This window comes from Ictalurus furcatus, chromosome 18 (assembly GCF_023375685.1).
Source record: "Ictalurus furcatus strain D&B chromosome 18, Billie_1.0, whole genome shotgun sequence".
NCBI classification, from domain to species: Eukaryota; Metazoa; Chordata; class Actinopteri; order Siluriformes; family Ictaluridae; genus Ictalurus; species Ictalurus furcatus.
The window spans coordinates 1,508,953-1,524,623 of NC_071272.1; the positions used below are offsets into that span (position 1 = coordinate 1,508,953).

At 44.1% G+C, this 15,671-nt stretch overlaps 1 protein-coding gene across 10 annotated transcripts in view; it reads left to right on the forward strand.

Moving 5' to 3' along the window:
* Positions 1–15,313, forward strand: part of cdk5rap2 (CDK5 regulatory subunit associated protein 2) — a 43,670-nt gene extending 28,357 nt beyond the window's left edge. For 8 of the 10 annotated variants that reach the window (XM_053649285.1, XM_053649288.1, XM_053649286.1 and 5 more), the window contains 18 exons: positions 644–2,327; positions 3,048–3,161; positions 3,901–4,285; positions 4,486–4,706; positions 5,088–5,139; positions 6,615–6,805; positions 8,001–8,357; positions 8,468–8,593; positions 8,742–8,855; positions 9,013–9,139; positions 9,459–9,580; positions 9,666–9,860; positions 10,768–10,833; positions 10,975–11,159; positions 11,727–11,855; positions 12,935–13,073; positions 13,159–13,205; positions 14,858–15,313. In XM_053649285.1, coding sequence (XP_053505260.1) covers positions 644–2,327; positions 3,048–3,161; positions 3,901–4,285; positions 4,486–4,706; positions 5,088–5,139; positions 6,615–6,805; positions 8,001–8,357; positions 8,468–8,593; positions 8,742–8,855; positions 9,013–9,139; positions 9,459–9,580; positions 9,666–9,860; positions 10,768–10,833; positions 10,975–11,159; positions 11,727–11,855; positions 12,935–13,073; positions 13,159–13,205; positions 14,858–14,881 — 4,278 coding nt within the window. In that variant the 3' untranslated portion in view covers positions 14,882–15,313. The remainder of the gene's footprint in view (positions 1–643; positions 2,328–3,047; positions 3,162–3,900; positions 4,286–4,485; positions 4,707–5,087; positions 5,140–6,614; positions 6,806–8,000; positions 8,358–8,467; positions 8,594–8,741; positions 8,856–9,012; positions 9,140–9,458; positions 9,581–9,665; positions 9,861–10,767; positions 10,834–10,974; positions 11,160–11,726; positions 11,856–12,934; positions 13,074–13,158; positions 13,206–14,857) is intronic. The other 2 variants (XM_053649287.1, XM_053649290.1) reach the window with 2 other exon arrangements.
* The last annotated feature ends 358 nt before the right edge of the window (positions 15,314–15,671 follow it).

The following is a 15,671-nucleotide window of genomic DNA, read 5'->3' on the forward strand; positions in this document are numbered from 1 at the left end:
AACACAGAATTCCACAAAAAGATCATCATACCTACGGTCAAGCATGGTGGAGGTAGTGTGATGGTGTGGGGATGCTTTGCTGCTTCAGGGCCTGGACAGCTTGCAATAATTGAGGGAAACATGAATTCTGCTCTCTACCAGAAAATCCTAAAGGAGAATGTCCGGTCTTCAGTCTGTAAGTTGAAACTGAAGCGTAACTGGATTATGCAGCAAGACAGTGATCCAAATCATAGGAGTAAATCCTAGTCCTAGAAGTAAGTGAAAGACTGATCTCCAGTTATCAGAAGCGTTTGGTTGCTGTTATTGCTGCTAAAGGTGGCACAACCAGGTTTCAAGTTTAAGGGGGTAATTAGTTTTTCACATGGGTGATAAGGTGTTGGATAACTTTTTTTGGCTTCAGTAAAAAAAAATAAAAACTGTATTGTATGTTTACTCAGGTTGCCTTTGTTTTATGTTGTGTTTCGTTTGAAGCTCTAAAACTATTAAGCACGAGATATACACAAAAACATTTTCACAGCACTGTAGAAAACTCTGTGTTCATCAGCAATAATCAGATTTCTAGTACAAGTTTTACACAGAGAATGTTCTGTATCTAAACACACTTCAAGGTACAACATGTTTGACCTAATGTTTTGCTTTGCAGGCGTACACCAAATCACGGCTGCCAGTAGCGATGAGACCTGTAAAGCAAAGGGACAGACAGGAGCCGACCGATCGTGATACAGAGGAAAGTACTGAGCAACTTAGTACAACAGATTCTGAGCAGCACAGCCTAAGGAGCAGAGGCCTCGATGGGGCAGTACTTCAAAGTTCTCCAGGCAGCAGCTTTGAGGCTCTTTGGGATTCCGAGTCCAGACGAAACACACACCCTGAGACTATACGAAACCGCGACGCCAGGCCAAGTTCAACGAGTGCACCTGACTTTCCACAGTCAGAACTCTTATCTCAGCTGGAGCTACTGAACCAAGAGTGCCAGGAGAAGGAGGAGCTCATCTCCCAACTTCAGTTTCAGATGCAGAATTGGGACGGGCTCCAGGCTGAGCTTCAGGAGAAGGAACGGTTGAACGGTCAGTACCTGGAAGCCTTGCACGCTGCAAAGTCCACAATTGCATACCTTACAGCTTGTAACCTGGATTCTGAAAGCGGCCTGGCGCAGCCTGGATTGGGATCTGATTCGTCACTGCAGCGGCAGTGCACTGAGCTTCAAAGAGTTGTGCAGGAAAAAGATCAGCTCAACTCTCAGCTGCTAGAGTGCTTGAACACAGTCGAGGCTGCCCTTGCATCACTGACTTCAGCTGATCAGCCTGGAAGCTTTTTCTCTGCTCAGAATGACCCACAAGCCTTGTGTGAGAGGCTCGAGGGCCTGCTCAGCCAGCTCAAGGGCTTGCAGGAGCAGAAAAACGCTTCCACAGGTACTCCTAAGGAGTTGTATTGCCCAGATGGAGGTTCAGCGTCAGACCTGCAACGCCAAGCCGAGACCCTTCAGGGGTCACTGTTACAGCAGTGCAGGCTGAATGCAGAGTTGCAGGAAAAGCTCAGGACTGCAGAAGAAACTATTACCAAACTGCGTGCTCAACACAACAGCACTACCAAAGACCAGGAGTTGATTTGCAGCCACAAGTGCACAAGTCCACGAGAGGAGACGGTACACGAATATGAAGAGGGACAGCATAGACTGGCTGCGTGTCTTTCTGAATGTATTTTAGCAGCAGAACAAGCAGTAGAGTCTCTTTCGGATTATTGTTCAAGGTCCGATCAGCTTTTGCATGGTCCTGAAATCTTGACCAACACCGAGCTCGAACAGAACTTGGACAGGCTTCAGAAGGCACTCCTGGAACGAGACCGGCTTGGGCACCGTGGCAGTGCGGATATAAGCCACAGCACTATTGTGGGTCCACTCCAACACAAACCAGTACAGCACACCTTACAGATTTCAGGTGCTGCACAACAGAAGACAAGCACCCCGATTTCCCAAGGACAGCACAAACAGGGGCAACAGAACATATCAGAAACCTGGGATCCTGATCGATCAGGAAGTCCACACCTGAACCTCCACAAGAATCTCACATCGCTCGTCCAGATCTTTAAACGGCACGCTCAGAAGGTTCGGGAGCTAGAGGAGGCACTTAAAGTTGAGCAGGGGCAAGGCCTTAAAGGAGGTAGTGGGTTAAACCCTGAGGGTGTTGCCCAGTTGGAGAGCTTGCAGAAGGCCTTAAAAGAGAAGCAGAAAACGTGTCAGAAGCTGGAGGAGAAACTGGCTTCGGCTCAATCCATCATCGCCCTGCAGAACTCGTCCAAGAGGGAGAAACACTCAGAGCGACGCAAAGGTGAGCGGAGCTTCCCTATCATTTTCATGCTCTTTAAATGATAGGACAATCCAAAAAAAACAAACATTGTAAAGCAAAAGTGTACACTACACTACTGTCAATCGCCGTTAAACAAATAATAGCTACTTGGCAACGGTTACCCATCATGCTTTGTTAGTTACGTTATCATTCCGAGTTGTACAAGAGCAAGAGAGGGGTTAGCAGCTCCTTGTGTTGTGTAAAAGTTAAAGTTTACTAAGGGTAACTTTAAAGGTTGAAGCATGCTAAGTTGCCATATAATATACAGGTGTATGACAAGACTCTGTTAGTGTCTTAATCACGAGCGCATGCTTAACACACCTACAGGTGCATCTCCAAAAATTTGATTATTGTGGAAAAGTTTTAATCATCAAGATTAAAACAAAAAAAAAGGCTTGTAATATTTCACTTCATGTGTAATGACTCTGGAAGTGTGTAATGACTCCGGGGAAAAATGAACTTTTCCACAGTATTGTACATTTTTGAGATGCACCTGTAGGCATGTTACGAACGCACTCGTGATTAAGACACTAATGGACCGTACCTGCTGTTGACGCCACTGTGTAAACGTAAAAAAAAATTGTAAAAAATACAATTTTAAAAATGTGTTGTTGGAGACCGCAAAGCATGTTCTATACAATATCATGGAAGCTGGATCACTCACGAGTCGTTGCTGCTTTCGCCCACGCTCATGCGTCCTAGCACCTCGTGGTGAACAGGATGATAAAGGCATTCAGGTGGATACACAGGACCTCGGCTACGAGACAAGTGGAAGGAGTGAGACGGAGGTGGAAAGAGAGGAAGGCAGTAGCACAGGTAGACGAGAAAGAATTGGCGACTCTAACTCTCTCTCTGTTTCTATTCTACCAAATCTTACATTTCTTAGCACAAAAAAAACACCCCTGTCTACTTACTGGACTTTCCATGTATTGTCTGTCGCTTAATTTTATTCTAGACGATCACAGACGTCTGTTCTTATTGAACAAAACAGGGCAGTTCGCGCTCTCCTCCAAGCACAAGCTGCCCTGTGACGTTGTATGAGTGACAGTTAAGAAAGATGTGCTGGATTTGTGTGCCTGAGAATGCATGTGCTATCCTTCATGCTCCCAGATTGGTAGCTTTTATGCGACGGGGAACAGCTGGTATCGAATCAGTTTTGAGAAAATGCAATAAAAATGCGTATACTGCATGTTCTGGGCACTCTGCATCTCTTGCATGTCAGAAATTTGAGGAAATAATGGAAAGATTCCCGATACTAACCGTCATTTCTGCATGTTTCACACGGTCGCTTGGAGGTGAATGAGAGTTGGTGCGTTGTTAAGAGGAGGGTTTTGCTGATACCGCTCTGGTCTTGGGTCGGTTTTCAAACCCTGCTGTTCGATGATCACTTTCCTCATTTCTGCATGGCCGTGCCGTCTTCCTGGAGTAACGGGTTCACACTAACGAGTTCCTTCGCTTCTCTTCCGAATTCTACGCGCTTGAATTTCAAACGTGATATATTAAAGTATACCTGTCGCGTGTGTAACATGTTTGTTTCGGTCATCGTGTGTCTCAGATGTAGACGGCGTCGCGTGCTTGGACCCCGCTCTCTCCGGATTCACCTCAGCAGACAATCTGGACACGACGGCGTCCAGCCCGTCTTACCCGAGCTCACCCGATCTCAGCTCTCCTCGGCCACACGACCCCAAATCTGACCCCACCCGTGAGCTCGTGCAACTCCGGTCACAGGTGGAAAGTCAGCACAAGGTCATCGCACACCTCCAGCGACTGCTGCACAAGACGCGCTCGACTGCTGAGGTTCTGAGTGTGACCTCTGACCCTGCAAGCTGTGAGGAAGAGGAGGAACGTGCAGCAACGAAGGCTCGGATTTCCCAGCTTACCACCGAGCTGGAGAGAGAGCGTACGACCGCTAGGAGTAACGAGTCAGCTTCTCCATCCAGGCGAGTTATGAGAGAACGCCCCTCCAGTTCACTGAGACAGTATGCTGCGCATTTAGGACTGTGTTTTGTTTTAAAAATTAATTCAAAATTACTGCTGTCACTAGTTTAGGAATTGCATTATAGCTTTCAGCTTCTTAATAGAATGTGAGTGACATGTTTAAGCTATTAAATCCTTTTTTTTTCTTTTTTTCTTTCTGCAGGATGGAGTCTCTGGTGCAGTCTCAAGCACGGGAGTTGTGCGAGTTGCGTGAGCAGATTCGAGTCTCGCGTACCCTCGGCGCCGAGCAGCGCAGGCAGCTGCTGGAGCTTCGGGGGGCGCTAGAGGAGCTGATGCAATCTAACGATGGGCAGAGCACCCTAAGCACAACTCTCCAAAAACACCTGGACTGGAGTCTCAGCCTACTGGACAAACTGGAGCAAGGTGAGTACAGCAATACACCAAAAAGCCACCCTGTTGATTATTTTCCAGTAACAGCACACCCCATCATGTTTTAATCCTTACATGGCTAATGTCCTGAATTAGATCCCAACTGAAACTGTTATGGTTATTAAACAGGTTTTTCTGTTTAGTGAACGGCGGTGCGCCTTCTTTTTCACGTTGCTCTGTATAGCATTGGGAGCACGTTGAAACATAAAACGAACGGCGTATGAGCAGGACCTCTACATGCAGTTTAAATGTCATAAACAATTATGACGAGAAAAGTAGTATTAGTGTTGATCTTTGGATTCTTAATCTGTGCATGCCTTCACATATGTCTCAGTGTACTGCTATTCACCTAATCACGTCACTTTCACTACCCAGCAGATCCTCGCGTAGAAAACGACGAGCTGTCGGGACTCGAGCTGGCTCAGAGGTGAGCCTCCATGCTTTTACACACACACACATACTCATGAGTCATACATGAGAATAAAACACATTTTAAACACATGCTTCCATGCATTTCTCCTTTCTAAACCTCAGAACTTGATATCATAACAGTGTTCTAATACGTTACGTATGACTGTATACACACACACACACACACACATACTTTAAAGAACTTTTCTTCAGGGTCACTGCATAGTAAATCCTACGAAAATAGCATGTTCTGGAACTCACAAACAAAACATTTTTAAAGAGTTTTAGCCTGTTATGTCACTCCAATGCACTTCTATGCAGGAATTTTAAAAAAATGCACATGCCCGCTGAATTCGTGTCCCGGGTTACTTTTTGCACTGGAAAGATCCGATCATTCGCGATCGGAAGCCGTTCACATCACAGGATTGATTAGCGGTAGAGCTGCTAATTTAAGCATGTCGATGCCTCTGCTGTGCGCCATTGCTGTGTCAGGAAGCTCGTGTGGCTGCTGGAGGAGCTGCAGTGGCTGCGTAGTCAACTAGAACATAACCGAGAGCAGCACCAGTTGCAGATCACCTATTTGTGCAGGCAGAGCCAGAACCTGGCTGTGGCAACGCAGCAGCATGTACACCTGTGAGTGGGGCTGCTCCTGCGCTGGAGCCTGAGTGCAGTGTGTGTGCATCTATGTGTGTGTGTGTGTGTTTGTGTGTGTGTTTGGAGTTCACGTTCCCCTCTTAGTCGTCTTTTCTTCTTGCCTCTTTACCTCTTTGAGTATGAAGAATGACCTTTTGATTTCGTCACACCGTCTACCCAGATTTTCTTCAGTGCATGCTTATACTATCCACGTATTTATTTGAGCCGAGCTTATTACGCCGTGCGCTTTAACGGTCACGTTTACCCAGGTTGGCCGTGTTTTATTGCTCATCTATGTTTTTTCCTCGTATCTTTTTTCTCTCAGCACATATTTACTTTTTCCCTTCAGGACCTTAAGCTACTCGTCGTTCCTTCACGTTTACCTATTTCTTACAGATTTGGCTTATCCTTCTGAGTGAAATTTCATCATTATTGTAAAATTAGCAATGACAGGGTGGTGTGATGTGTCCCAACCTGAAGTAGACGGCCATTCACACCTCAGAGTTGATGATTATTCTTTAATAACAGCACCTGCTCTGTTCCCCTTATACCACAGCAAATTTCCAATCCTATCCATTTCATTTATTAAAGAACGGCATGCCATATTTTTTTAATCCATTAATAGTTGGGTGTAATGCTGTGGAATGCAGGAATGCAACAGGGTTGTGGTATAAGGCCTTTTAGCGCTGCGTTTTATTTTTAGTGGGTTTTCACTTTTAGGTGCAGATCATTTTTTTTGGTGTGTGTTTTCTGCCCTGTGGTTCGTGAACATGTGTGTTTACGAGCTGATTTCAGACACCTGTGGCTTGTAGTAGCTTAGATGCCTGTTAATCAGTTGTCCGTGCCTGTGTATGTCAGACTGACCGCAGAGCTCCAGGAGAAGGAAAGGCTCATCGAGCAGCTGAAGGACCAGCTGCATGGCAAAACTCCCAGTATGCATCAGGATCTCGAGTCCGAAATGAGTGACAGAATCTCTAACAGCAGCACTGTTTCCGTTCACGACAGCCTCCACGACCTTCAGACACTCGCCGCCGAAGGAGCAACTGAAGGTACCGATCACCTCCACACACAGCCTTGATCGACCTGAAAGAGAAATCCCATCGCGAGATCCGGGCTCGGTTAGACGCGCTAGATACGCTCGTCGTCGCGCTAATGAACGGACACTGACGTACACACATCTAAATGAAATGTTCTGAGATGTCGATGGTTGATTAATAGCAAGCGTATTAATTTCCGTATCAGTATTGGTATCTTTGTCATTGAGTACAAGGTTTAGGTACGGTCGTATGGTTTTACGCAGTCATATATTAGATATTTTAGATATATATAATGTATGTAAGGGTCTATTCTGCTCAGTCATGTTTACAGAAGTGTACCGGCATGAAAGTCAGAGAGTTAAATAGTTCTGTTTAAATAGTACATGTTCGTGGTCGTTACGGTGAATGAGTTTTGAATGGTTATGAAGTTTATTTTTCCTCCAGGTGATAAAAATACACCCCAGTTAAGATGTAAATCAGTGTGCTCGTGCGAGTGCACTTGTTTTTCACGTCACTTCACAGTTTTCTGACTGCGGTATAGTCGGCCGAGCGGTGTCCAGTTGCAGTCCTTGAAAATATATTATTTACCAGGCCTATCAGGTTTAACCTCTTATTCCAGAGGGCCTTTGTGTGTGAGCGTGAGAGGAACTGAGCATCCTTCCAAAGCTTACATTTCTGCTGAGACCTCGGACGGGTCAGGTAAACGAAGAGAATTTTTCTACTTGGAGGACTGTGTACTGCCGAGGCTTTCGCACTCTGAGGAGCTACCGTGCCTAGAGTCTTTAATACTTTGCCAGCTAGAGGTTAGTTAGGGCTAGTGCTAGCAAGTTCGGGTTCCTGCTCAAAGCTACGAAGACTACATATAGAGAGCCTGATATCAGAAAAGTACAGGACCAGGCTGGCGTCGGAGCGTCCTGAAATGAAGCCTGTGGACCTGAAAGTCATCAACTCTGGACTCCAGTCTTCTGGATATCACTAGAGTCTTTTAGGAAGAGGCTATTTAACTGACAGTGCACGTGACATTTTTTCATTCAGTGTAATGATGGGCTATTATAAAATGAGTTAGAGTAGCGTTTACATGGTTTACTATGGCTGAGAGGAAATTAGTCAGGATCAAATCCTTGACTTATTTTGTTCATTGTTGTCACAGCTGTTGCTACTAGGTTCGCTATTATCGCCTTCTCTCTGTGTATTTGGTTTCCCATAGGCATGACATCAACCAGTGGCAAGTGTGTTCCTGATGCTGAGCCCCACCCTTCATCAGTCTGTGCGGTTGACGACTCGAATAGATCTCGGGGTGATGAGGGGAGTGTTTATACTCTACAGAGGGATAACGACCGTCTGCAGCAGCAGCTGAGAAAGAGCGAAGAGCTTAATGCCACACTGAGGAGCGAACTGGACCTCACTCACTCCATCCTTACATGCACACGGAGTCCGAGCACCACGCCGACCAAACACACACACACTCCGAGCAGCTCGTCAGTCACACAAACGCACTCGCAGAGCCAGGCTACGGACCTCCAGCAGACCCGGCACGACCCGGTCCACGCCAGCATCAGTCCAGGTAGAGGAGAGCGTGTGTTTTTGTTTGTGGGGTTCCGGTTTTGTTAACAAATAATCGATCCTTATTATTTTATTTATCTTGTTCCTTATTATTCTCTCTCTCTCTCTCAGATTGGTTAACGGAGCACTTACAGGAGATTCGAGCTCTACGTCAGCGCCTGGAGGAAACCATCCGCACCAACGAGAGACTCCGAGAGCAGCTGGAGAGAAAACTTCAGCAGGCTGAGAGAGATCCGGGTACACCCACACACAATCCCTAACACACACACACACACATGCATACACAGCAGCCCTCGTGCACATTCGCTGAGCGTGCTACCGCAAAGTTTAAAGTATTATATTAAATCATCCGAATACGTAATGTGTTTTATTTACTTTTCGGCAGATACTCACATCTTCATTGCTGGGTCAGAAGATCCGAGTAAGATGAACAGTGATATCCATTACCTTTGGGCTCAGAACCATACACTTAAAGAACAACTGAACCAGGCGGCAAGAGGTACACACACACACACACACACACACACACACACACACACACACAAATGTTTGAGTTCACACTTGGCTGTTTAATTATATCACAAACTAAAAACAGAACGTGATTGAATCTTATTTATTTAACTGTAAACAAATTGTGTGTGTGTGTTTGTATGTAGATAAACAAAAGGAGAACGACTGTCTGAGAGAGACTTTGTCCAGGCACACGGCCAAACTCGAGCTCAGTAGAAAAGAGTGTGAAACGCTGCGTGAGGAACGCACACACTTGCAGAACAGCCTGTACAGGTAACACACATTGGGGTTTTTTTTTGGAGAGTGATCAGTTACACACCTGTAGCCTGTACTCTTAACACACACACACACTCCAAACTGGATAACAATAAAGATAACTTGAAAGGTCGTACACAGGCATGCACCTACTTCCAGATTCATTTACATGCTAATGAAAATGATGTAAAGCATGGCCTTGTTCCCTCCGGAAATGCACCTAAAGGTCCTGAGTTCCTGAAAAGGGCCTGCAGTGGACGACAGAGACAGGCATTTCTGTTAAATAGTGTCTGTGTGTATTGGGGACGGTGTGTAAAACAATTGTGTCCGTTTGTAGGTTGCAATGTGAGCAAAATCTCCAAAAGCAGCAGTTGGCAGACACCCAACAACTTCTGCAATCGGTGCAAGTGGAGCTCCAGGTGCACGAACAGATCAGGAACTCGGTACACACCCACACAGGTACACACCGTACACACACACCCATACGTGCACAGACCAAAAAAGGTTTGCAATATTTATATATAAGGTGTGTGTGTGTATCTAGAAGAGGAGCATGGTGGTTCTGAGTCCTCTGATGTGGATCTGAAGGAGTTACTGAGTGAAGTACGGAGTCTGCGTCGGCAGCTGGAGAGAAGCATCCAGACCAACAGCGCACTGAGACACAAACTGGAACAACAACTACTGACCCAAACTGATCCTCCATCTACCATCAACATCAACTATCTACTCCCTCAAGCAGGTCTACAAACACATATCTGCTATTAAGTTTAAAATACACATTAAAATGAACATAGGCATTGAGTCAGTTCGCATTTGTCGTCAGTGTTCTCATAAATCTTCACTTTCGTGCTCTGCACGTGACGTGAAATTTGATTGCGGGAACAAATGGCAGTTATTTGGTGTTATTAATCACGGTTATCCCAATGATTGGGCTGTTTTTGATCAAATGATCACAATACCGTCATTCAATCCGTTTGCAAAAGCATTTCCGTTTCAGTCCGCTAGGTGGTAGTGCACCGCTTTTTGGAATAATCAATAAACCCAGAAAAATTTTGGAAAAGTTATTGAAATTTGCTTCACAAATACTTGTATAATAGAATATATGTTTAATCGTTGTTAGGACCGATGTTCGGGTTACGATTCTTAAGAAGAGTGAACGCAAAAGTACATAAAAAATAAAAAGAAGGCGCCCTCGCTCTGCCACACACTTCCCGCACCAAACACTTGGGAGAGTTGCCAAATGACACGAAATTCAAATGGCAAGATTTATTCAAAGAAAGGCAGAGTATATGTATTGTACTCGACACACAATAGAGACAAAGGGTTAACTATTCACTGGCCAGGTGGAAGGGCATTTTTACGTAAAACAGGAAGCATATCAATGTAAGAAAAGAACAACTCCATATATGGTATTCAGGAAGTCATAGGAATGCGAGCAAATGGTATACACCATATGGAACTGTAACCCCCATTCACAACTCCCGCCCCCCCCAACCGATTCCATACCCAAACCGTACATTGTTTATTGTTCAGTAACATCATATGTGTTTTGGATCTTGGCAATATGCCTTCTTTATTTATTTATATCATATATTATCATGAGCATGCTGTTATATTCTCTCTCTCTCTGTCTCTCTCTGTCTCAGATGAAGGAGGTAAATCAGAGATGCCACGCCAACACTCGCACACAGACCCCTCCAGCGCTGCATACGGTACATTGTTCTGTTTTGGGAATTTGCATATCTGACTGGATAAACATCTGACTTCTGAGAATTTTAACCTGCAAATGAATTAAAAATGAGTTCTCACTCAACTGACTATGTGTGTGTGCGTGCGTGCGTGTGTGTACATAGACAGCGGTAGCTCTGTACGAAGCGGTTCTCCAGCTTTGTCCCGACTGGTTCCAGGTCACAGGCTGTGGGCAGATCGACATGGGCGTCATGTTCTAGGCCTCATCGAGGATTACAGCGCTCTCAGCAAACAGATCAGAGAGGCCAAAAGAATCACTGCAGCCATGGATAAACAACTACAGGACCGGGTCCGACCACACACACACAACAATGGACACCCCACTGCTAGATTAAACTACAGGATTGAAATACACACACACACACACTCTCACATTGCAGGATGCAATATTTTTGCCCTAGGATGCACTGGGGAAATTCACAAGTAATAAATACATGCATTCACAGACAACTGCAACTTGTTCAAAATATGTAAATGAGCACTAACTAGATAACATGGACAAGATTTGATGACTAAATCGAATAATGAATGTTTGATAATAACAACAGCCCTGAGTTCATTATTCATTATTCAAACATTTATTCATTTACAAATTTCCCCAAGTCATATTAGCGGGTAAAAGCATCTACTGGACAGGGTCAGAACACACACTGCGGACATTGACTCAGCTTTAGGATAGAGTCACCACACACACACGCACACACACTATCTCTCTCTCTCTCTCTCTCTCTAATTATAGCCAAGGACATATTGCTACTGTGCATGTTACTACTAACCATACACACTTGGAAATACAACGTATTTCTTTTTCATTATATCTAATTAATTATGAGGTGTGTGTGTGTGTGTGTGTTAGTTTGTGGAGTGTGCAGGTTTTTCGGGCAGTGTGAGCACCATGCAGCAGGTGCTGGAGGAGGCTGGGCGACTGCTAAAGCTGCTCTGGAGAATATCTCTGCCCACAGGAGACCTCACAGACACTCAGCAGGTAATACACACACATCCACATAAAAAGCCACGCACACACATACACACAGCCCTACAGGGTAGACATAACGCACAATGATTCAACACATTTCTCTGAGGACTGGGGAGTTTTTGTTGCTGCAGATAACAGTTTCCGATAAAGCTATTCGATGTCTTTCTCTTGCTGCATAAAATCTCCCCAGACGCGTCGCAGCTAAAGAGTTAGATGTCGTTCATTTGCAGATAAAATCAGCCAACGGAGGAACCGCAGCGACTAGCCGTGCCGTTTCTGATCAATCGCAAACTGTGTTGCTTGATTTACAAACAGGGTCATTTGTTTCATTCATTTAATTCACTAATTATTTGAAAGAAATAGCAGATTTCGCGTGCTAATATTTCGACAAGCCGCATTTAAACGAATACCGTGCGTATTATCGTAGCCTTTTCAGTCACTCGGTTATCCCGACTTATACCGCAGCGCTGTTAAATACTCTGCTCTGATTGGTTGATAGATGGTCTAAGGCATGCAGATATTTTTCAATAAGTGCACAGCTAGAACAAGTAGTTCCAGTCAGGTCCTGACCACGTTACAGTTCCTTATCACTTCACCAAGTTAACTGGAATGACGGATCAGAAACGAACGTCTAGACAGGCTTGAGGGTGAAAAACAACAACTTAGGCAGTCAGTGTGATTAACAGTTGGCTTAAAGCCAAGAACTTAAATAAAACGTTGTTGTTGTTTCATGTTAATGTCTTGAAAGAGTCCAGAAGAAATCCATTAGTTAAAGACAAATAAGACTAGCCATTCAGTTAGGTCAAAATAAACGCCGCCATATAAAAGGATTTTTTTTACCGAGTTAGTGTGTTTGTGGCGGCCGAGTTTTTGTGGGAATGAGCTCGGTAATTAAAGGGTCATCGGCATTAATCAACATGCGCATGGGAATGCAAAGAAAATCAACAACGCCAGTTCAGGGAGTTCAGTTCGGCCTACAAAAACATTTACGCACAGTTTAACTAAAAGATCTAAATGCTGCTTAAAACCCTACATTTTATCTTATATATTTCGCTCTCTCTCTGTCTCCCCCTGTCTCTCGTTCACAGAATGACGTGCTGAGGAGCGAGATCGTTCAGCTGAGAAGCAGACTGCGTCAGCAGGAGCGAATGCTGACCGGAGCGGTCAAACGCCTGCGCTCCACCAATCAGCTCAAAGAGGGCATGGAGCGGATCATCATCGAGCAGCGTAAGACATTTCACAAAACTCACGCGGACTCGTGTGTTCCTTCTGTACTCGACCATTTTTTAACCACTTCTGTCTATCTCCGTAGTGTCACTGACTCACGGAGTTTTAAGGAAAGCACGAGGAAACCTCGAGGTGAGTTAGTGATTCAGCACAATGTTACCCACTACTTTTTTTTTTTTCTCCTTTCACTTCTCATTCAGGAACAAACCAGTCCAGAGAGGAGTCAGTGGTCCTTGGGGTTATAGTTTATTTAGTGACAAATAACCTATAAAATGACTTCAAATGGTCACAGTGACCACGTTAAAAAAAATGAGTGTTTTGGTTCCTTTGTGCCATATAAACATTGTTATAGCATGATTTTGAGAAATGTTATATACAAATTGATGCTGGTCGTAATATAAAATAGCATAATGTTGCTTTTGAGGGTACTGACAACACCAAATAATTAGATATGGTGTGTGTGTGTGTGTGACCAGTAAGCAACGGAAACCCTTCAGGTTTTGAGCAGCTACCCAAAAGCATAGAGCCGAAGCTGTTCCTTTATGTAAGGAAAACGATGTAATTAGCAAAACAAAAGCACGCGTTTTACGTAACGCAGTTCCCATCACGCATGACTTTACAGGTCGGGTCGTCGGGTCCGAGTGCTTTCTCTCCACAAGCGAACCGCTTCAGAGTTTGCATTCGGTTGGACCGACATCACCTCGTTCAGGCGGTTTGTTTTGTTGCCGATCCTAGTGTCAGGGTCACGTGTGTCTAAACGAATCGAGCCGAGGGAGAAAACGCACCAGGTTCTGAAACGAGTGCCCCAAACGAGCCAGGTGTGAAAATGTCCTAAACGGAGATCATGAAGAACACATTCAAAATAAATGAAAAGCCAATTATTTGACTCGGCGTGAGGGTGCTTTCACGGATGCAGCACTTCGGTTTGAATCACGTTCACCCCTCCTACTTTTTTTTTTTTATTTTATTTTATTTCTATATATTTTTTGTGGGGAAGTGAACTAGCGAACTCTAGCGCGATTCAGTTCCGAATCAACCCACCTGAAGTTGTCTTATCAGGTTGTGGGAGGCATTTTTTATAGATATGAGCCGCTAAACCGATCGAATGGACTCATTCTGAAGAAGATTTGTAACATGGGACGTGATGATGAGTCGAAACTCTGTGTGAAGTTTGTATCTTTGTAATTAAATGGCGGTCACTTTGGGACTGCATGGTGTAATCCCAACAGTAGGGGGGTGCAAAGGCACCTCTTGCACTCTCTAATCACCTCATTATGTACAGTATCTAGCATGGTGACACTAATCTCTCTCTCTTCTCTCACCCCGTATCTGTTCTGTAACCTCTCTGTCACAGTCTAAGTATGTTTTTGGGATAAAAGGCCTACAGATGGAAGGTTAGTTTTAGTGAAGATGTATATGTTGAGAGGTTTTTGTGTGTTTATTCTGTCTCTTTGCATTACATTTTCACATTTCGCATGACATGCAAAAAAAAAACAAACAAACCAGCATGTGCCCTTTTCTTTGCGGTGTTTTGAAATGCGCGCGCGTGTGTGTGTGTGTGTGTGTGCATGAAATTGCCATCCATACTGCTATAATATCAGCTCATTTAAGCCAGAGAGAAGCCTTTATTGACCTTTACTTTAACCCTTATTCCTTGAGTGTTACGCACACATACATGGATTTACTCGATCATGTAAAAGCTACTTTTCCGGCATTTAATGACTAATTTTGATTTTTATTGTTTGTATTTATTTATTTATTTATTTATTTATTTTGCCTTTCAGGAAATCCCACTGAATGCCCAGTGACCAGTCAGCAGGCAGACGCCCCTCCCTAACCCACCTCCTCTACCCTACCTTTAAAAGGACACTTAAGCTGTCAATCATGACTCATCCCTGAAGTTCAAAGTAAATGCCTTTCATGTGGGATTTGTTTTCCCCTCTTGAGAGTATTTCGATGTGCTCATATTCAGTTTTGGAGACACCAAATGAATTTGCACATTTTACAGAGACATATCTCTAGTAAATATCGAATGTCTTTTAGTTTTGTATTTAATGCATTATTTTATTTTATTTTTTTTTTAAATGCTCCTTTCATAGAACTCGCTCTTGTCCACTGCCTGTTTGCTGTACCGTCATGTTTTATACTGTAGTAATCGGTTAAGCACGGCTGTGACCCGTAGTTCATCTACAATGCCTAACGATTGTGGTACAGATCCATTAAAACCACCGCAGCACTGATTCAGTATCAAGTCTTTCATTTGGAAAATTAGAGTTTCAGAACTGGATGTCTGAAATCTACAAAGAGTATAAAACGGTTTAAGGGCAGCTGTAGGTGTTACTGATGATGATTGATGACAAACATGTTTAGGCTAAGTTGTAGGTTAAGTATGATTATGCTCAACCTAAAATTCAAGGATAGTTTAGTCCAAAGTTAGAATAATGGGAACTGTAAATAGCTATATGGTAAGAATTAAACAAATACTCCAGGGTTTTTCAGCCATGTTTCTACCTAGCAGATCTGTATTGACCTTGAGACTGTGTAGTTTCCATAAACAATCATTTTAAGACATTTCCTCGACTAACAAGAGAAGGGCAA